Source organism: Merops nubicus, unplaced genomic scaffold, assembly GCF_000691845.1.
Source record: "Merops nubicus isolate BGI_N331 unplaced genomic scaffold, ASM69184v1 scaffold18542, whole genome shotgun sequence".
In the NCBI taxonomy this organism is placed as follows: Eukaryota; Metazoa; Chordata; class Aves; order Coraciiformes; family Meropidae; genus Merops; species Merops nubicus.
This window is the reverse complement of record NW_008591847.1, coordinates 1-20244: the sequence shown is the minus strand read 5'-3', so window position 1 is coordinate 20244 and position 20244 is coordinate 1. Positions and strand designations below refer to the sequence as shown.

The 20244-nt window shown below is 42.4% G+C and overlaps 2 protein-coding genes across 2 annotated transcripts in view; one reads left to right on the top strand and one right to left on the bottom strand.

The window, feature by feature from the left end:
• ESYT3 (extended synaptotagmin-like protein 3) overlaps positions 1 to 7737 on the top strand; it is a 24222-nt gene extending 16485 nt beyond the window's left edge. The window contains exons 14-21 of the mRNA XM_008934988.1: positions 972 to 1058; positions 1910 to 2059; positions 2573 to 3009; positions 4360 to 4449; positions 5012 to 5143; positions 6071 to 6176; positions 6763 to 6812; positions 7701 to 7737. Of these exons, the coding sequence (XP_008933236.1) occupies positions 972 to 1058; positions 1910 to 2059; positions 2573 to 3009; positions 4360 to 4449; positions 5012 to 5143; positions 6071 to 6176; positions 6763 to 6812; positions 7701 to 7737 (1089 nt within the window). The remainder of the gene's footprint in view (positions 1 to 971; positions 1059 to 1909; positions 2060 to 2572; positions 3010 to 4359; positions 4450 to 5011; positions 5144 to 6070; positions 6177 to 6762; positions 6813 to 7700) is intronic.
• Positions 7738 to 9013: 1276 nt separating this feature from the next.
• CEP70 (centrosomal protein 70kDa) lies at positions 9014 to 20114 on the bottom strand. The gene is made up of 16 exons (XM_008934989.1): positions 20106 to 20114; positions 19534 to 19639; positions 19250 to 19373; positions 18727 to 18919; positions 18249 to 18418; positions 17060 to 17119; positions 16335 to 16434; positions 15861 to 15949; positions 15437 to 15511; positions 14232 to 14334; positions 13400 to 13570; positions 12619 to 12765; positions 11915 to 12083; positions 10564 to 10678; positions 9562 to 9641; positions 9014 to 9175 (listed from the first exon to the last, which is right to left on the bottom strand). The coding sequence occupies exons 1-16, from the start codon at positions 20112 to 20114 to the stop codon at positions 9114 to 9116; spliced, it is 1773 nt and encodes a 590-aa protein (XP_008933237.1). The 3' UTR covers positions 9014 to 9113.
• Positions 20115 to 20244: the final 130 nt, after the last annotated feature.

Below are 20244 nucleotides of genomic sequence, written 5' to 3'. Positions count from 1 at the left end.
GTTTTTTTTAATTTTTTTTTTTTTTTTTTTTTTTTTTTTTTTTAATCTGGACGAGACATATCCTGATCTCCTCCATTTCATTTTGAGTTCCTTTTTCATTATTTAATATTTACTTTTGCCTGATGAGTATGCCCAGTAGCTGCCCAACAGCAAGGTGTGAATGAGTGTGCCCCTATGTTCTTTTGGGCATCCAAAAAATAGGAAACTAATCCTGTTGGCTACACACGAACGTACGGGACTGGGACCTATTTTCCTTTGTTTCTTCCAGCTCTTCCATCCAGACATTGGGTTCTGCTTGCATTTTTAACACTTTTGCTTTTCCCTTTTCCACACCTTGTCTCTCCTAAGCTAGGTCAGACTTCCAGCTTTCCCCTGCTCCTTTCCCCTTGCTGCCAGCACTCATGCCCTGGTGGAAGAAGCTGGCTTACAGAGCAGCCTCAACCACAGCTCCCACGGGTGCTGTCCATGCTCTTTCATCCTTGAAGTGGATGCTGCTGAAGCTGTGCCCTCCTACTCTTCCCACAAGCTCTACAACCCTCAAACTGCCCCTCTGGCTTTCCTGCCCTTCCCTGCCAGCTCGCCGCAGCTTTGGGAGCGGGCTGGGGGTGCCTGCGGGCTGGAAGCAGCACTCTGGCTCCCTGGGTGGAGAGGTGGGAGGGAGAGAGGGAGGGAGGGAGCGGTGCCTCAGTGCAGGTGAGGCAGGCTGCTGGTCCAGGCAGCACTGGCTGGGGCCAACTGCAGCTCACCAGACTTGTTCTTCAGCATTTCCATGCCCCGCAGAACTTGTTCTGGTTTTGCCGGAGACTTTGTTTCTGTGTGCTTCTGACCTAGAAATCTCACTCTCCATAGAGCTGGGGTGTAGCATCACTGAATAAAATGAGAGAGTCACCCTGAGCCTCTCCGGTGATCAGTGTCATGGTATTCTTTCCTGCTTACAGAATAACGTATGTGCCACGATCTTCTTGTTGCAGACCTGCAGTTTCAGCAAGGATCCCACATGGGGCCAGGCTTTCACCTTCTTTGTCCACAGTGCTCATTCCCAGTCGCTCCATGTTGAGGTGAGAGAAAAGCCTTTCCTTTGAAGACTGAGTGCACATCTGTAGGAAGAAATCTCCTCTGTGGTGGATGGGGTCTCTAGTGCTGGTTGTTTCTGTGTGCTTGTACTAGGGTCCTCCTACTTAAAAGGTAGAAGAAGAAGCACCTGTTGTTGCACAGGCAGTTCTCTGTTAGGCCATGCTGGTATGTACCTTTGCTCTAGGATCAACTATCACATAGTATCTTAGTTCAAAACGTGGGACATTTCTGTCTCAAAGTGCAAAGGAGGTTTTGTGCAGGTCTGTGGAGTAAAGCCATGAATATTTTTCTGTGAGAAATCTCAGCCTTCATAATTATCAACCAAAGTCCTATCTCTTCACTTTGGTATTTTGGCTCATTATGAAATCCTGCATCTCACTAGCATACAGTGCAGTCACAGCCAGCTCTATGGCTCTTCACTTGGCTACAGAAGTAGGTTTGAACTTAGAAGCTTTATTGAGGTTAAATAGGCTAAACCATCTATTACCTAAAGAGCTTCTAAAGCTTTAGATCAGGTGTCCTGGCTGCCTGGGATCTTTTCCCCAAAGCAAGCAAGGAAATCAAGTAAATCCCAGGGCCTAGTTGTTCAGCTAAGGCCCTTCCTTCCCTGCATAGTTAGAAATGGAATTTTTACTCCAAAGATAGCAATTTGTTACACTCCTGAAATATTGGCATCACCCATGTGGAAGTAACCATACTTGATGGTACATCCTAAAGTAAATAAGGCACTTTTGGTTTCTGTCTGAAATACATCCTGCTTTGCTGTTCCCAATGGTATGTTGTCCAGTTTGCCATCTATAAAGAGTTGTGGTTTGTTTTTTTTTTCCCCCCACAGATTAAAGACAAGGATCGGGATAGTGTCCTGGGAACTTCAGTGGTATGTCTCTCCCACTTACTTAAGGACCCAAACATGACTCTGGATCAGAGATTTCAGCTGGATCATTCCAGTTCAGACAGCTTCATTAAGATGAAACTTGTGTTGAGGGTAAGTTGTTCTTTGCCATAGTCACTCGGCTTCCCAAGCGGAAGCATCCAATTCTAACCAGGCAAAAGAGAAGAAAAGTGGGTGTAGGGTAGAAAGTAGAAGTGTGACAAGGTCTTCAAGTGCAATTAAGAGTGAGTGATGAAGCTGAGAGGTATCCCTAAGGCTTCCTGAAATTTAATGCAGTGTCATTGCTGAAAATCCTCTCATGACAGTGAAGTGTTTGTTGGACTGAGAAAAATCTAAGCTGGGAAATTAAAGCTGCTAAACAGTGAGGGAGTCTGATTCTTGGGAATGGATTTCTCACTGTGCCCTTGATCAGTGTTTACTGTTAAATACATACACAGCCAGACAAAGGAAGAGAACATCACAGCTAATCCCGTAGGCCTCTTTCATCCCTAATGGCAGATTCCTGCTCTTACAGCTTTGTAGTGAGATTTCATCCTAGGTGGTAATGCTGCCATCAACCCCAGTGCTTTGGGTGCAGCTCTTATTTCTCTCCCTCATGATTTTTAGGCCTTGAATGTTGAAGAGCCCGATCCACAAAGAGTCAAGGTTGGTGTCAATGCCTCGAAGCAAGGTCCTGTGCATGTCATGGTGAAGGGTGGAAACCAACAAAAGCTTGCTTCCCCACCAAAACCAGAAGTCTCAAAAGTACCTCCAGTGAGCAAAGACTCTGCAGCATTTGAATCCCTGACGAAAAAGGACAGCAGAGAAGACCTAGACACAAATGACAGTTCAGCAGTGCCAAGTGAAACTGTTGCTGGCCTTAGTGAGACAACGTGTGAGCAAAATCCAGAGCATAACCCATCATCAGCATTGCATCCCAGAGCAGCAGAGGTGCCCACGTTGCCAGTCATACAGGAGATGAGGATCGCGCCCAGTGTTGCTTCGCTGGGTTCTCTGCCTTCTTCCTGCTTTGAATTAAGTAGCAGCAATCTGGACATTCATAAGTAGGTGGTGCTTCCAGCTGACTTGTTCTTCTCTTGGGAAGCTTTAGGTTTTATAGGTTGCTGTCGCATACAGTTGAATTTAGGACTGCTGAGTCATTTGGAGTCTTGGGTCTCAAATCACCTTAGGAGGAACTGGCTCAAGTGTTCTAGTCAACAGCAAAGTAAATTACAGGGTGATTTTCAGATCAGGTGTCAACTAAAAACATTTACTTCTTTGGCTTTTCTAAGAGGTTTTGCATGTGTTGGCTTTCTATTGTTTAAGAGCCTCTCACACAGAATATCCTGGGTCACATAATACTAATGATTTTAGCAACCGGGGATTGGAAGTCTGAATATCCCAGTTTGAGAACATAAACTCTTCAGAAGCATATCTGTTTGCTTAAAGTTTTGGATGCTGTGCTTTATCCAACAAATTTTAAGTCTTGCAACACTGCAAACAAGGTGTTTTGTGGATAGGTGTGCTTGTGTGTGTGAGTCCTTCCCACAGTGCTGAGTGGGAGGCTGCAGGTAGTCTGCTCCGTTGGGGAGGATGGGGAGCCAGATCTGCCTCCTAGGGCACAGAATGGAGCTACTAGAGTCCTTAAGGAGCTGAAGTAGCAAAGAAGGTCCATCTCAATTCAGAGAGCATCAGAACAGTTATACATCAAGCTCAGTTCCAGCTGTTCAGTCTAGTACTTCTGGCCTGGCAAATTCTCTAGCTCTGAACAGGGCCTCATTTATAAACCATTTTTAAAACATTTTAAAGCCATGATTTGGATTTGAAATCTCTCTAATAACATGCAGAATTAAACATAAAAAAGGTCCCATTTGGCATATACAGATGTCCTTGAAGGAGCTGTGTAACATGCTAACCTGTACTTTACTGCTCCACCTACAGTGGGCCAACTAAGCCATTTATATGGTGGAACTGAAGCTGGGTACTGGTACAGAAGGCAGGCTAGACAGCACTGGTACTCATGGGGAGAGTGTTACAGAATCAGAATGGTAGGGGTTGAAAGGGACCCCTGGAGATCATCTCATCCAACCCCTCTGCCAAAGCAGGTTCACCTAGAGCAGGTTGCACAAGGAACACGTCCAAGCGGGCTGTGAAAGTCTCCAGAGAAGGAGACTCCATGACCTCCCTGGGCAGCCTGTTCCAGTGTTGTTCCTGTGGCACCTCTGTGGCCCAGCTGCTCTCTAGATAGCAAGCCTTAGGATGCCAGGAAGAAAACGAGTGCCCTGCAAGTTGGTTTGAGTGAAAACATATCACCAGCTTCTGAAGCTCGTGCCCTCTTTCGTGCTGCTAGGACTGCATGTGTGGTGTGTTCAGTTGCTGTGCTGGGAAGCTTTGACTGTGTGGCTGTCTTTCAGCGGGAGCGAGGTGCCCCTGGGAGAGATCCAGCTGACGGTGCGCTACGCGTCGGTGCGGCAGAGCCTCGTTGTGCTGGTCAACGGCTGCAGGTAGTGCCTGCCACGCCTCGGGAGGGGGAGGAGCGCTCCGAGCCCGGGTTGGGCCTCCAGCAAAGCTGGAGCAGAACCATGTGCAGCGTGAGCTGTCCAGCCAGGACGCCTTAGTGTCGGCTGGCTTCCATCTGTGCAGGCTTGCTAAGCCCAGGCAGGTGGACACCACGGGCTCGGGTCAGTGCCAGCAGCAGGTCTGTGAGAGTGGCCAGCGAGTCGTGCTCACTGCAGTAGAGACACTTTAACATTCACCCACCCAAAACTTCCTTTGAACAGTACTTGACACTGATAGATGTGATGCCTATCATGACTATCCCAGGACAACAAGGATTAACACCTATAACTGAATTTGTAAATGTTAATTTGGGAAGCCCGTTAAGTGGCCACACACTCAGTAGTGACAATTTTGTTCAGCTTCACATCCTTAAAGTACTATTTGCTTATATTCCAACTCCCAAGATAAATGATTTTGGCCCATGAACCCTGATTCTGAGAAACACAAGATATTAAAATGCACAGTGGGAAAACCTGCCTTGTTTGTCAAAACTATTTCTTTTAACAGAAACTTAGTACCCTCTTCCAATCGTGGAGTAGATCCATATGTTCGTATATACCTGCTTCCAGATAGAAGATGGGCAAGCAGGAAGAAGACATCTGTTAAGAAGAAAACTCTGAACCCCCGATATGATGAGAAGTAAGAAAATGTCAGTTATGATTGCTGCTGAAATAGTTACGGTTTCTGTATAATGGAAGGGCTTATGTAAAGTACTGCAGGCTCCACTTGCTTCTTTGCACACAGACATTCCCCTCCCCATGTGCCAGTCCCCGTCATTGCAGAAGCAATCTTTCCATTTGGGTACCTCACAAAGCCCACTTCTGGTCATACTTCCTTGCCTGATGCTTATTCTGACAGCTTTCCAAAAGTCAAAGGCAGAAATACGAAGCCTTTTGAGTCTGGACCACGCTTTGGACAGATGGATGGATCTAGCGCAGCTGCTAGGAGCAGCATCTTTTTCCTCTGTATTGACGTGTCCTCTGTATCCTCAATTAAGTACAATAGGTTGGGCAACACTGAGCTCCAAAACATGTTACCTGTTCTACAACTTTGACTTGAGGAAAAGCTATTCAGGTGGGCAGAACTTAAATGATGTAGCATGGACAAAACTCACTTGACATTAGATGATGTGTGCCAGAGGCATGAATCAGAGGCATTAAAAATTTAATTGCCACAGGTTTCAACGTTTGTCTCATGTGGTGTAAGCCTACTTTGTAAACTTGGGGGTTTGGCTTAGCTATTTCCTCTGAGTAATAAGATTTGCATGGAAAATATGCTGATCTTCCATGAAGGGCGTAAATGATGGTTCATAGCATTTCATCAGGGATGAGTGTTTTCCTCCTTCTCCCGGCACGGTGAGCAGTCTGAACAGCAGCATTGTAGTCTTTCGTGAGAGAGGCCTGGAGGAGATTTCTTAAAATGTGAATAACGTCTAACTGTAGAATTGCCTTTTTTGTGTCTTTCTTCTCTGTTAAGTTCTGGCCAGTGATGCTGTGTTCTGTCACTGTGATCTGATCACTGATTCTTACAGGACTTTGACTTAAGCCTCCCTTTTCAAAACTTTAGGTTTGAATTTTTTGAATCTTTGGAAGATGTCAAGAAAAGGACACTGGATGTTGCAGTGAAAAACAACAGGCCGTTCATTTCTCAGGAAAGGAAGGAGCTGGGAAAAGTAAGTGTAGAGAAGCTTCACTAGTGAGTTAGGAGAGCGGAGCAGTCTGAGCGATTCCTGCAGTCCTGAGAGGGGGTTCTAGTAACCAAGTGTCCACCATAGGACTAGCAATCTGGAAACAACTTCTGCCAGCTTTTCACGTGAAATCAGGCTCTAGCCATGTGGAAGCTTGTGTGGTTTCACGTGATTCGGGTGCCATGCTGCTTCATTTCAGAAAGGTGCTCCTGAAATAAAAACATTTCCTGTGATCCACTGCTGCCCGTTTGGGGAATGACTCCAACAGTGCAACCACAAGGTTGAGAAGGATGTGTGATTGAAACCCAGAATCTGCCAGTGGTGTTTTACGCTTTCTGTGAACAACTTTGATTCTGTGAGAAGTCAACTGGAATCCCTTTTGCAGTGACAGATGAATTTCCAAGTGTTGCTGCCAAGATCTGCCGGGCTGAGGCTGGCTAGTGCCTGTGGCCCCAGCCTGAGCCACAGCCCCAGAGCTTTGAAGTGGGTCAGACCTGGGAGGGGTGCTCAGCTTAGCTAATCAATTCCTACGCTGAATAACACACAGAGAAATAACATTTGCTTTTTAAAGGTGCGGATTGACTTGTCACAGGAGGACTTAATAAAAGGCTTTGCACAATGGTAAGTTTTCATCCCTGTGCTTCCAAACCCTGCCAGCTGCTTTGCTGGGACTTTATGTGACTGCTGTTGGAGGGCTGGTAAATGGGCTGTGGTGAGCAAGAAAAACATTTGACCTGCAAATGCAGGACTAACTTGAACTAATCTGGTAGTTTTATCTAAATTGTATGTTAATCCAGCTGCTAGTGCAGTACCTGCCCTGTGAAACAGTTTTAATAAGAGACCTATATGTCAATTACAGTCTTCAGCATATTTTAAGTTACCATAAAAGCCACTGGGACACACAAGTAAAAGAATTATGTTTATTAAAGTGACCTTGCAAGAAATTCTAACTTGGATAAAGACCTTAACTAAATTAATACTCTGGTCAGCAGTGTATGTATACGATAAAAATTTAATTACAAAGCATTTATCGAAACTATTATAAGCTACCTACTGTTTTCCTTGTACGTTCATCGTGTTTCAGAGTTAAGTCTTGAGCACTGGTCTGAAGGAGAGATTAAGAACCAGGATCTTTTTCTTTTCTACATCTGCAGTTAATGGCAGCAGTTCTTTCTTTCTCCTATAGTAGAGCCCAAGGAATGCAGCGTGGGTAGCCCAGGAGCTTGCTGGCCACACTTGCACTGAGCTGCCACTGGCCAGTGGGCTGGGCAAACCATGTTCCTGTGGTCCAGCTGGCGTCCGTCTCTCCCCCAAGGGCGTGGCATTTCTGGGAGTAGGTCAAAAATGACACTTCCAAAGCTCCTGGTAGAGAGCTGCAGGCCACCTCCAAAGCCTCTTTTGCCATGCTGCCTGAAGCACTAAAGCAACCCAAGTTCTTTCTGTTATGCCAGTTAAAACTTTAAAGAAAGTCTTAAACTACTCTAATTACTTACTGTGTCTGTCTTGCAGGTACGAGCTGACAAGGAGTAGGCGCAAGAAAAATTGATTTCTTCTCATGTACATAAGTTATTAATTTTTCAGCTTTATATGAATGTACATATCACTTTTGTCATGAATGTGTTTTGAACTGTCACTGCAAATTTGGAGCAGTCTCCAGTTCAGAGAGAAAATTTAATGATTCTACTCAGAGATTAGTTCTCACTGAACTAAAAAAAAATAAACAAGCAAACAAACCCACATTGGGAATAATTTGGCCCTAAATGATAAGCTCTTTATTTTTGCTGTTTCTGGCTTACCTCCCCAAAAGAACCCTTAAGTATGAATACTCTTTTAAGGAAGTGCTGTACCTGGAGAAATTTTAGACTGTCAGCTGTGTCTCTGTGTTGCTTGGCAGTCTTGCCTCCCCAGGATCCTGTTCATGTTGTTTTAACATTAAGGCATCGTGCTTTGAAAAGAGTACATTTTTAAATATCATTCTTCATCTGAAGGGCTACACAACCTGTTGAAAGAAACTGTTTAAGACTCTAATAGCAGCTGTTTTTTGAGACACTAAGAAATTGTTGTTCCACTGTTCAGAAGTGTCTCAGCAGCTGCAGTATGTATATAACGAGCGTCCAAAAGCAGGGAGATTATTTCACCAAGACATCATTAAGGTTTTAGTTTGTGACACCTTTAACATGTTTTGTTCTTTGTTACAGTACATTTCAAAACCTTGTAAACCTTTATGGCAAAGCTTTCTGCCTGAGGAACAGCAGTTTTGTAAAGTAAGCTTTATTAATATTGGAGCAAAATAGACCAAAATATTTTTGGAAGTTTGGTGTACTTGTTTCTGTACAATAAATTTCTAATTGTCTTGCATAAGAAACCTGATCTCTGCCTTTCTAAAACTGACTTTGAAAATATGACCATGGTAACTTCACATGCGTGCTAGGTGGAAACCCATCAGCCACCACTTGAAGTAAGTTTCAAGTATTTTATTTGGCCTAGATGAAATTAATCTAGTCTGCCTTGGTCCCTAACCAGGAGGCATACTTGCTGAATAACAATTTGTTCACATGCCAAACTGATCTGAAAATGTAAACAACATTTCAGATAGGCAAATGATGATTCTGCTTACTGTGGCAGCAACATTCCAGATGCTTGGTGCCCACAGTATGCCTGGCTGGGTTCAGTGTCCCAGGCTGATGGAGAGTATAGCAGTTCACTCTCTGGGGACCATTTGATAGCAATTACAGTAAGTTTTTCTTAAATTGACCATGAAACAAGAATTAAGGAAAATGAAAAAACACAACAGATTTTATTTAGATAAAAAATTCTGAAACTCTTAAGATAACAGAGGCTAGAGGTAGCTGTAATATCATGTGCATCCACAGGTATGTTCACAGGTAAGATAGGTCTTCCTAGAGGAGACCAGGCTAACTCTTAGCTGGCTACCAATTTCAAATTTCGCACAGTAGGCAAAATATCATCCAGGTTACTGATCCCTGAAACAGAATGAAAAGCAAAAACAGTAAGGTTTATGTACCTAGAACATCTTTAAGCTCAGCCAAAATTCCAGCTTTAAACTTTAAAATTACAGCTAGTGAATAAAAGAACCCTTCACACATTTTAATAAATTTGAAAAAAAGTCAATTTAGCTTATAAGGAATATGATTCCATACAGGCAACCCCATGTTCAATTAAAAAGCACTTTAGTCACTTCCTGAGGAAAGACAGAAGGAAGGAGAGTGAGGTAGAAATTGGCACCTTTCCTCACATCCTCTTTGTGTTTCAGCACACCAGGAGTAAACAAAACATGTGTTGGCTATTTAAAGTTTCAGGAAGAAGTGTTGGCATGAAGGTAATTACAACTGCTCCAGATATTACTCACCTAGAAGACGGAGCAGATCTTGAATGAGAGCTTGAAATGGTGGAAAGAAGCACTCGTGTTCTTCTAGCTTACTGATGATACTGAAATGGGCAAGTGAGACTGTCAGGTAAAAAGTGCAAGGGCCTGTTAAGTTCATTCTCTCAGCTGTTCTGCTGTACTGCCTCATGACTTTCTGAAAACACTGCTACTTGGTATATAAAACCAGCTACACCAGAAATATCTTCAAGTTCTGAAACCTGCAGCCAGTAAGTGTTAGCTGTCAAAAGAGGATCTCTTATTTATGCTCTGTATAACATCCTTCCTTTCCTCCTTGCATGGCACCAGGTAATTTTTGGACTGGAACATCAGCCTATATATGGTAAATATCCTGCTGGGGGATGGCTGATACAACTGCCCTAGAGGTGGGCCTAAGGAGTATTTTCTAAGCAGCCTTTCTCTAGTTAAAACTGAGGAGTGCAGAAAGGTTTAAAGAGTTAATACTGTTAACTTGGCCTGTGTCAGACTTGCTGCCTGCTGCAGTTTTTGTGTTGGCAGAGCACATGCTGAGTGTGAGCCCCTGTAGTCTGCTACCAAGTACACGTATGCTATCAAGATTTGCCCAGTTCCCAAAATATTTATAGACAGCTTGACGTATACGTTCTCTTAGCAACCAATACACTTCAATATTACAGCCAAAACCTTGCAACACTTTCTCCTCCCCACCCATGTGCAGTATTTGCTTTGTCTCCTTAGGAGACACGCATCCAGTTAAGGCTCACTTGATCTGATCCCCTTATCTGTGCAAACCAACAAGGCGTTTTGGAACCTTCTCTTTGCCAGCTTTACCCTTTGGAAAGTATTCAAGGTTTGCTTCATGTAGGGCAGTGTTAACTCCTTTGCAGTAGAGCTGACCAACTTTGTAACAAATGATTAAAGTTTCTTTCAGTATCTATTTTAGCTAGTTCTCTCAATTACTGCATTTGATGTTTGAAGAAGGGCTGCCAATAGGACAGCCCCACATACCTGTGGATGTCTTGGGTCCCCAGAAGCTGCTGTACCTGATTGGTGATGTTCTCGTTAATTATGTCACACAGTTTCCCAACAGTATCCACTACCACAGTGGGCGGAGCTGAACTGTCTGTGAAAAAACAAATGCTTGATGTTTCTTGTAACAGTAGTAACAGGCAAGTGTTTTAGATACAATCCAATTCTTGTAGCTGCCCACATTTTATGCAGTTTTCAAACATCTAAGCAGACAAGTTCCAGCTCTCAAAGCACCTATGGTCGAGTATCAACTAATGTTAGCTAGAAACAGTGAATCTCTCACTAAGTCTTTAGCAGCTACAAAACCTTGTCAGAGCTGTGTGTTTATGCAGCAGAGGTGGTGCACCCTATGGTATCACTGGAAATCAGCTAACTGAAATGATAGAGAGAGGGTTTTTCATTAGGTTCCTGTAACACGGCAGAAGCTAGGCCAACAAGGAACCTCCTCTATAAATACCTCATTAACGGCCAGAACTTCTTTTGTTAATTGGATTTTACCTGCTTTGACTGCTGTGACTGAAAGTAAGAGGCTCCTTGTCCTATTCTCCCTCCATTTCAGAAGAACCAGGCTCAGAGAAGGCATCCTCAGAGACCCAGTGGTTTGCAGTTAAGGAGCCATGAGGCTTCCTCATCTGCTGCTCTGACTGCAGGCAGGAAAGACTGCTTCCCTCTGAGAACAAGGCACATGAGACCTTAGCAGCCAGGAGCCCTGCTCCAGGGCTGTACGCCCTACAGTGCAGCCAAACCTTTAAACCCATGAGCAGCAGCTGCTGCTCTTCTCCAGAAGTACAAACCAGCAGAGAAGGGGTACTGGGAAGTAAGAAGTATCCCTCTGACTGCTCGCACTTAGTCTTTGACATGCAACAACAACTTATTTTGTAAAAGTTTGGCAGTGGAAGATGGAAGTTTCTGAGGACTGGACATAATTACACTTGAACAAATTACTAAGTAGAAATCTGCAGCACAGATCGAGTTATTTTTTTCCTTAGACTTATTATCTTTGAAGTAGAGAATGAAAGATGGTTAAAAATCACCAAGTCAGCTCAGAAGAAACAAAGCTTTATGGGAAAAAAATAATTAAAAATGTCACGTCCTCTATTACTCCTTTTTTCTGCCTCCCTTGTATTCCTCAGCAACTTACAAATAACGAGTGTTTGTTATTTCAGCTGCCAGTTGACAGCAGCCTACTTTTATCTTCCCAGTGAAGAATATACCCAGCTTACTCATTTCTCAGCAGCTCAACATATTTTCTATGAAGAAATGAGCCTTTCACTTGTCCTCTTCCCCCTCTGGAAATGGTCTGAACCAATGCCAGGTGTCCAGTCTTTACCTAGTTCCAGGAGCTCGTGGAGATTTCTCATAGCATTGGTCATCTCCCCAAGCTTTGTGTAAACCTCATTCATGCGTGGATAAACGCCGTGCAGTGAACTCACATCAAACAGCTTCTGGAAGTGAGAGACTATTGCAGACAGGGTTGGTTGGGATGGTGCCTGGCTGTTCTGGAGCAAGCAGGAAGAGTAACTTGTCAATGTTACTGCTTAACAAAGCAAGGATTCTTTTAAACCATGCAATCTTTCTTACTCTTGTGCATTCTTAAAACTAGTCTATGAAAAGAAATGGGTGTGATTTCCCTTATTTAATAACAACATTTAAAATACATCTTCAGATTTAAGAATATTTGAAAGAGTTTTCAGACACAAATGTCCAGTAAACCAAAAATACTCAAAAAGTTTTGTCGCTTCATAAGCACGTTTGTGTTTTCTGGATGCTGACAGAGAAACAGAAGAAATGGGATAATATCTGAGACTAGAGGGCAATGCAAATTCATCGTTGGTCAAATGACTTTGATTAAAGCAGCCTTCCCCAAGGTGAATTTATCCATTATGTTAAAGTAGTCTTTGATTACTGAATATCTTCAAACAGCTGTTTCTTAAACGTCACAAGGCTTTGAAATATGCAAATCTAATCACTGTGTGAAGAATCCATCTAAGAGTTCCACAGTAACTTGTGATTATAAACCCTGATAAAAATTACCTTTTCCTTATTTTCTATTTCTTCCAAAATTGCATCTACTATGAACTGCAGGTCTTCAACTCGTATGGACTCCCTGTTATCCTGTGGATCTGCACTGTGCCAAGGCACCAATTCCAGAGACAGTTTTCTCAAGGATCTATGCAAATCCTTTTAAAAGAAGGGAGGGGACACAACTTATTTCAGTAACTGCTTAAAATTTGGTTTATTATCTAAATAGGCAGATCTTCTGTTTCTCATATGCAAAATCTTTCCAGTACTAGAGACAGTAAGGTTTTAGTTTTCATGGAATTTAAGCAGAGTATCTTGCTTACATTCTTTGATTTAAAAACAACACTTACAGTCTAAAAATTGAAGTACTTCACATATTATAGTTTCAGTGACATAAGAAGTGCTGGTCACAGTTTTGGACAAAATTACCAAAAAGTCACTGTTCTGGCAAGACAAAAAGGCAGAAAGAGAATGCACTGTCATTTGTGTATGAGGTATGTAGCCTCTAAAGCTTAAGCATCTTCCTAGGGACTCAGCCAGTGAACAAAAGCATTCAGATGATGTACACAGAGGAGTACCTCTGCCCTGTAGTTACACTGTTTTTCACTTTACTATGGTTTTAAAGTGGTATATAAATGGATAGCAGAATTCTATTTAAAATTTAACACCAAGTCAGGCAAAACTAAAAGCTACACGCAGGAAAAAAAACCAACAAAACAACCTAGACATAGGGAGAGCTGAGGGGTGGTCAGATTAAAGGAGGACTATAAAGCCAAGCACAATAAAGCTTTACCTTTAGGGCCATCAGCTGATCTGCCCACATTTCTACAGTAAGTGGAAGGTGCTCAAATCCACACTGCTGTCCATTCTCTTTAGCATTATTTTGTCCTTGCCCTTTACTGCGCCTGTATATTAACGGAGGAGCTCTTGGACTTCGCAAAACAGCGTCAATATGGGACAAAACCTTCAACACAGAACAACAGGGTATTGCTCAAATATGGATGACATTTTGTAATAAAGATTCCTCTCCACCACAGTCACAACTGGCTAAACATCCAATAGTTCAAATAAGTTACTATCGATAAATTTTACAGATGCATTCAATGTATAGTAGATTCAAAGATTTTAAAATATACTAGCTAGAAGGTAAGTAAAAGTAATGCAAATAACTTCCCTTTGAGGGATATTTAACATTTATCCACTGGAGGCATTGTTACTTTCACAGTTTACATTTTGCTAAGTTTTATTGTATTTGCTTTTCTTTTTGTTCAAAGAAAAATAAAAGCCACTATCTCCTCAGGTATGCTTAAAACCCTAACATAAGGGGCTGTTTTGCCCAAGACCTTGAACAAATCCCCTGTCCTGAAAAAGTCTTCAGCTCAATCACTGATTTGATGTTTGCCAACAGTGCCTCTGCTTCCTTGCTGTATTTTCAGGTAGTTTACACTAAGATAGAACAAGCCTACAGCAACTGCCAAACCCAGAACATCACACATCTCATGTAGGGGACTTCAAATGAACTCTCAGATTCAAAAGAGCATACTTCAGTTTACATAGTTGGACAGAAATTTCCCATGTCATTTTAACAGTGCTAGATACACACAGTACAGATAAAATTTGCATACCTGTAGGTACTGCTGGCAGACTGCCTGCAGCTGATCTGCTCCTGAGTTACTCTTGGGTTCTTGCTTTTCTTCTGTTCTTTCTCCAGTACTACTCTCCGAAGATCTACATGCCAAAAACACACGGTGGGTTACACATCTCCTGCCTTAGCAGGAAATACTACCTTCAGCTTGATCAAAGAACCAGGTATGGAGCACATACACTTAGCCCTACAAAAGTAAAAGCTCTATTTCATTATGCCTGCCAATAGAATTCCATCAAACTGAACTACCTGAAGAATCTAATACTCAGTGCAAGTCACATTAAGTTACCTCAGGTCTCAAGGTTAAGGTTATTCCAGACTGCACACTAATTTAGAAGGGACTCCACCAGATACACAGTCGTTCTGTTTCCAAATGTCCTACTATGGCTGAAGATTTAAAGCCCAGAATTTTACTCACACAGGTCAAATTCCATGCTCTCAGTCTTTATCTGCTTCTCCTTGAACATCGTTTCTGGATTACTGTATACAGCTAGCTACACTTCTTGTAGAATCTAAGATGACTTTCTCTAAAAGTACCATCTAAATCATACCCACTGCATGAGAGAAAGACCATTTAAATATACACAATGTACACTGAAGAACATTGAAAAAGTTCAAGTGATGTCTTTTTCAGGCTATGAAATACTTAGCATTCAGCATACACATGCAGAAATGATTAAGTGAAATTACAGATAAAACCACTTTGTCAGTACTGGATCTCTAACACCTTCAGTGTATTTTCTCAGCAATGTTTCAGGAAAAAAAATAAGTCAATTTCTAAGAATAATACAGATTTAACTGCTGTAGCTGCAACATTTTGCCAACTCATACTTTCTCATTCATCACCCATAATGTCACCAGTGGCTTGCTTTGTGGCTCGTAGAAGCAGCGAACGCCACACACTTTGGTTCTGTCCATATTGCTTGTGGTATCCCTCAAATAAAATCCAGAAAAGCAAAATGAAAACAAAAAGACACACTGCTGTGCCCCCATTTGGAGACCATGCCATCACATCAGAGATGGACAGGGCATCTTTGGAGATAGAGTAGCATTTGCTGCCCAGAACCAGGCTCTGAGGAACCATGGTAAGGTATGTGCTTTATAAGCTACTGTCTACATTATAGGTTGCAGGGTATCTTTCCATTATGGAGTTCAGAGGTTTCATCAGTTATTGAATATACTTACTGGATAGTTTTCTTTAAAGTTTTCTTCAGTTTCTTCACTTGATGCTTGTACAGTTTTAATTGCTGTGAAGTTGGTCTGCAAAAAAGGAAAAGTACTATATCACACGTCTTGTATTTGAAGGTATGCCTGAAACTCAGCCAAGCAAAAACATTCAGAAAGCTTTGCCAGTGCCACAACATGATTCTGGAAATGAAATTCTGCAACATTTCTACATGGCAACAGCAATAAACAGAAAACTAATCATGAGCATTTCTTGCTCCTAACAGTGTAGGGAGGGAAGGTCGCTGCCATACCTTATTCCTATGTATCATTTTTAAAGGCAGATTCCCTACAACACTTTGACATTGCTGGTGTGTTCAGTTTCTTTGTAAAGCAAAGCTTACTGAAGTGCCCTTGCAAAGGACAATACTTATCCCTTACTCACCTTATTTCCAAATCTTTCTTAAGATTTATATTCTCAAGCAAAAGCTGTTCATTCCTGGCTTTGGTTTCAATTAGTTGTTTCTGGAAAGACTGCAACATAAGACTGTGTTATTTCTTTTATTTCACCCATTCCACAATCAACAAGCTTGAACAATTTAAAGTATGTACATGTTAAGAAGAGTTCCTATCTGCCTATATGGCAAGACAGCACAGGTGAGAAAACAGTCAACAAAGATCAAGAGGCTGCTGCATGAGACCACCAGTGGAGCACCTGTGATTAAGGAGGTCTGTGCAGTCCCCAGCAAAGATAACTCACAACATGAATCTCTGCACAAACAGTGAACTCTGCCCAGAGGTTACAAGCTAGGAAGATGTAAGAACAAGGGGACAGAAATCAAACACATGTATGTTTGGATGTGGTTCTTGAAGGGTTACCATTTAGAGATCTGCACTGACATTCTTAGCAGCTGCATACCGTGAGCAGTGCTCTATAGTTCGGAGTAGCATCTAGATTTAAGAACTCTTCCTTGCTTTTTGCTTCTCTCTGTACCTGGTCTTCATCTTTTTTGTACTGCCTATCAGGAAAAATAAATTGTTATATATAATAATGTTTCCATAAGCTGCAAAGTAAACAGAAATTCTGTCCCGAGATCCACTGCTCTGTTACTTCTGGGAAGCTGTTTCTTTTACCAATTAAATGCACTTATTCCCATAGAGAAATTCCAGTACAGGCAAATCCCCTTTCAGTTTTCAAGATAATAATCTCAAATTGTAGGAACATCTCAGGTATCTGCTTGTTGCTTTGTACCATGTAGGCACCACGACAGAGCTCAAAAGCTGGTACTCCTTTTGTTGAGGGGGGGATCAGTTGACTGTGCACAGCTAATGCAGTAATTCTGCCTATGAACCATAGGAAAAGAAGGAAAGGGGAAAGAAAAAAAAAGAAAGAAGAATTACAGCTCAAGTGTCTAAATGCCCGTAGCTTCCAATACCCTGGTCTCCTGACTGAGCAGCTGCTTAGACTGACTGACAGTTATTCCCCACATGAATCCAAACTTCCATGACCATTACAATCCTTTGCTGTTTCTTACATGCTGGTGACATTTGGAATACTGAATATTTACCATGATAACATTTAAGAACAGTAAGGAGTAAGAAAATGTTGAACAGTAGACCCATAAAGCATTAGATGAGACCTACCTTAGCTCCTTTTTCATTTGACTAATTTGAGATTCATAATAATCAATTAGACAAAGGAACCTGAAGAAAGGAAAAACAGTACTTTGAATTTCAGAGACTCTCAAACAAATCACGGCTGAAAGATCCCAGGACCAACCCACCTAACAGGCCAGCTCACACAACTGCACTGCACCTCACAAACGACTGCTGCACATAGTGGGGCTTCTCTCATACCAAACAAACGTGGTCACAGTTGTCCAAAGCAGAAAAGTAGAGACATTCCCTCTCTACTAGTCTAGAAGTTGCAAAAACATTAAAGAAGAGAAAAAATCTAAATCCTCCTGACAGTCTCCTCATCTTGGGACTGTTCACCCAGCAAGCCTCCCAGCGAGGCACATGAGTTCTGGGGCTCAGGGAACACTGCAGGTGGTCAAGTGCACCCAGATGTAGCCCAAGAACACCTGTCTCCAAAGACACTGAAGTGCTTTCAAAGCGCATGCTTGCAAAAAAAAACAGCCACAAAAAACCTGAACAGCTAATAAACTGCCCTGCCTCTTGAGCTCTCAGAGACTGTGTGTTTCAGAGAGACAGAAGAGAAAGCACAGGGAACCAAATGCAGTGACCCTTCCTCTCACACAGTGAGGGCACAAGAAGGGCTGTGCACACACCAGCCCTTTTCATCGTTTCTCAGGTAACCATCACTAGCCAGGCCTAGAAACCAGGCTTGGAACATTTGCAGAACTTCCTACAGGAAGCCTGCAGTCCAAAGTTGCAAACACCGCTTTCCAAAAGGGGAACATTTTTTTAGCCAGGTGAGGTTGCAGGATGGTGTTTGTCGGAGTTTCTTTCTTTGGTTGGTCCTATTTTTAATTTACATTCTAAAATGTTAAAATCCCAGGATGAGAGATCACCCTGGCAGATATTGCAGTTCCAGAGTGAAGTGTCATTCCCTTCTCTTTGCTGACACCTAGTGTAGATAGTAGCTAGTATTTTTTTTTTTTTTTTTATTTCTGCCATGGATTTATCCAGCTCACATTTTTTTATACAAGAAAAAACTATTTCAGTCATGCACCTTTACAATAATTCATATTTCAGCTTGTACTCCTAAGGTCTTCTGCTATTTTTTTTTCATATAAATATTGAGAACAGTTACATTAAATGAAGAAACAATTTTAAAGTAGCAGTCATTCACAATAAGAATGTTGCTTACTGCTGGTCTAGAAGAGACTTGGGAGCTCTTTTGCAAAATCGACAAATCAGTTTGGTTTGAGTGGCAACATGCTGCTGCTCCTCCATCCCAACTTTGCACAGCTCCTTCTGCAAATGGGCAATCATCTCCTCCTGTTCCTGTAGCTTCTCCTGCTGCTGTTGATACTTTGCCTGTGAACAGATAATGGGAGCATTATGAAATTATTCTAACCCACAAGCTGAAGACCGTACTGTACGTGCCCAGGTAGGCACTTGGTTCCAAGGGGCCTTATTACTGGGGGTTTAGCCATACTTGAAGAGGCAGTGGAAGAAGGATACAGATATTTTTCTAAGTTATTGCCAAAAAATCCTAAACAGATTGCAAAATCTTAGCTATAAACAGTGTATTAACTCTATGACCCAAGACTTGTGTTTATTTTCACTGTAAATATTTTTACAGCTTTTAAAAGAAGCCAGAGGTTTAAATCCTCAGATAGCACTATCTGAATTAACTGTGAAACCTGTTGATCTTTCTGAAGTTCTTTGACTTGATTCTGTTGCTGGCAAACTTTAGCTATTGTCTCATCTTCCAGCTGACAAATTTTGGACTTAATGTTTTTCACCACATTTTCCAAATCATTAGCCCGTTGTTCTTGTCGAGATGCCCGACCTCGTTCCTGTCGTATCTCATCTCTGAAAAAAGAAAATCAAACCTTGGTTTAAATTAAACTCATTTCACAAAAGACAGTGAAGGAAGCATAAGCCTGACAACATTATCTGATGACACTCAATAACAGCCTGTGGCAGTAAGTACAGGAAATATGCTGATATGGGAAAAAGCAGCAGATGAAATAACTCAAGAGCTCAAAAAGAACTAGGCCAACATTGCTGCATATTGGAGAATAATCTCAGGAAAAAAGGTCTTACACCTTAGGTGTGACAAGACCGCCACAGGGCAGGAGGTGGACACTGGTAATACTTTTGCTTTGCTTTAGCAGTTAAGTTCCTTCCACCGTGTCTTACCTAAGCGAACGATTCGCCTCCATAAGCTCCTGCATAATTTTCTGCTGTCGGTCGGTGTCTTCCACCAGTGTTTTTAGTGCAAGCCTTATTCCTAGAGAAGACTGACTGTCCAAGACAATTGTATCTGGAGATATATAAAATAAGCAAAGTCATAACAAAAGACTCTTAGTAGCTGAAGATTGCATCTCTGCTACCATTTGGAAATGACAGCTTTACAGATGCATATGAACTTAGGCTTAATTAATTCCAAATACATAAAACTTGTAAAATAAGCATTCCCTTACCTGATGTATTTCTGCAGCTTTGGGGGGCAACAAGACTCACTGGTTTCAACCCATGACGCATTAACAGCTTGTTTAAGTTCTCCCATTCTGCCCTCTCCTTCTGCAGCTGGGAGAAGGGGAAGAAGAGAGAGAAGCCTGAGTCCTTGAGATCAGTTTATGGTCTCCTGTCCTTCTCGCTGCACAGGCAGTAGAAGATACCAAATGTCCCCAGAGAAAACCAAACCCCCAAGAAGCCCCAGCCACTATAGGAAGGATTGTGAGACTTCCCAAAAGGATCTGAAAAAATACTGTGGGAAAGTGTACTTAATAATCAGAATACTGTTTCCCTGATCACAATTAGTGGGAGAAATACGTGCAATGAGTAAAATTAATCTTTTTTAAGAACCCAGACGACTGGCCCTTGGGTACATCCAAGTGCACCAGGGCACAGTGGGCCTCGACCCCCAGCCCCAGGAGGAGCCCTCAGAGCACGCAGGTGCCTGTTCTAGGGGGGCTGTCGTTTATTTGTTTTCTTTTTGTTCTGTTTTAACTACCAAGCAGTAACAACAGCCACCTCGGGTCCACCACGGTACCTCTGTCATGGCGAGGGACGCCCGCTTTCCGATTGCCGGCGAAAGGGACCGGGCGCCGCGCCGCCTCCCGCAGGCGGCCACGAGGCCACAGGAGAGGAAAAGGGTCGGTTACCAGTACGCGCAGCCTCTGCAGGTGTCG

What these genes read in the sequence shown, in the direction of transcription:
- CEP70 (XM_008934989.1), bottom strand. An exon ending in ATCAGCTGATGGCCCTAAAG is followed by an intron (nt 12,766 to 13,399) that starts GTAAAGCTTTAT and finishes TTCTTTTAAAAG; the next exon opens with GATTTGCATAGATCCTTGAG. An exon ending in AGATCTGCTCCGTCTTCTAG is followed by an intron (nt 9,176 to 9,561) that starts GTGAGTAATATC and finishes ATTCTGTTTCAG; the next exon opens with GGATCAGTAACCTGGATGAT.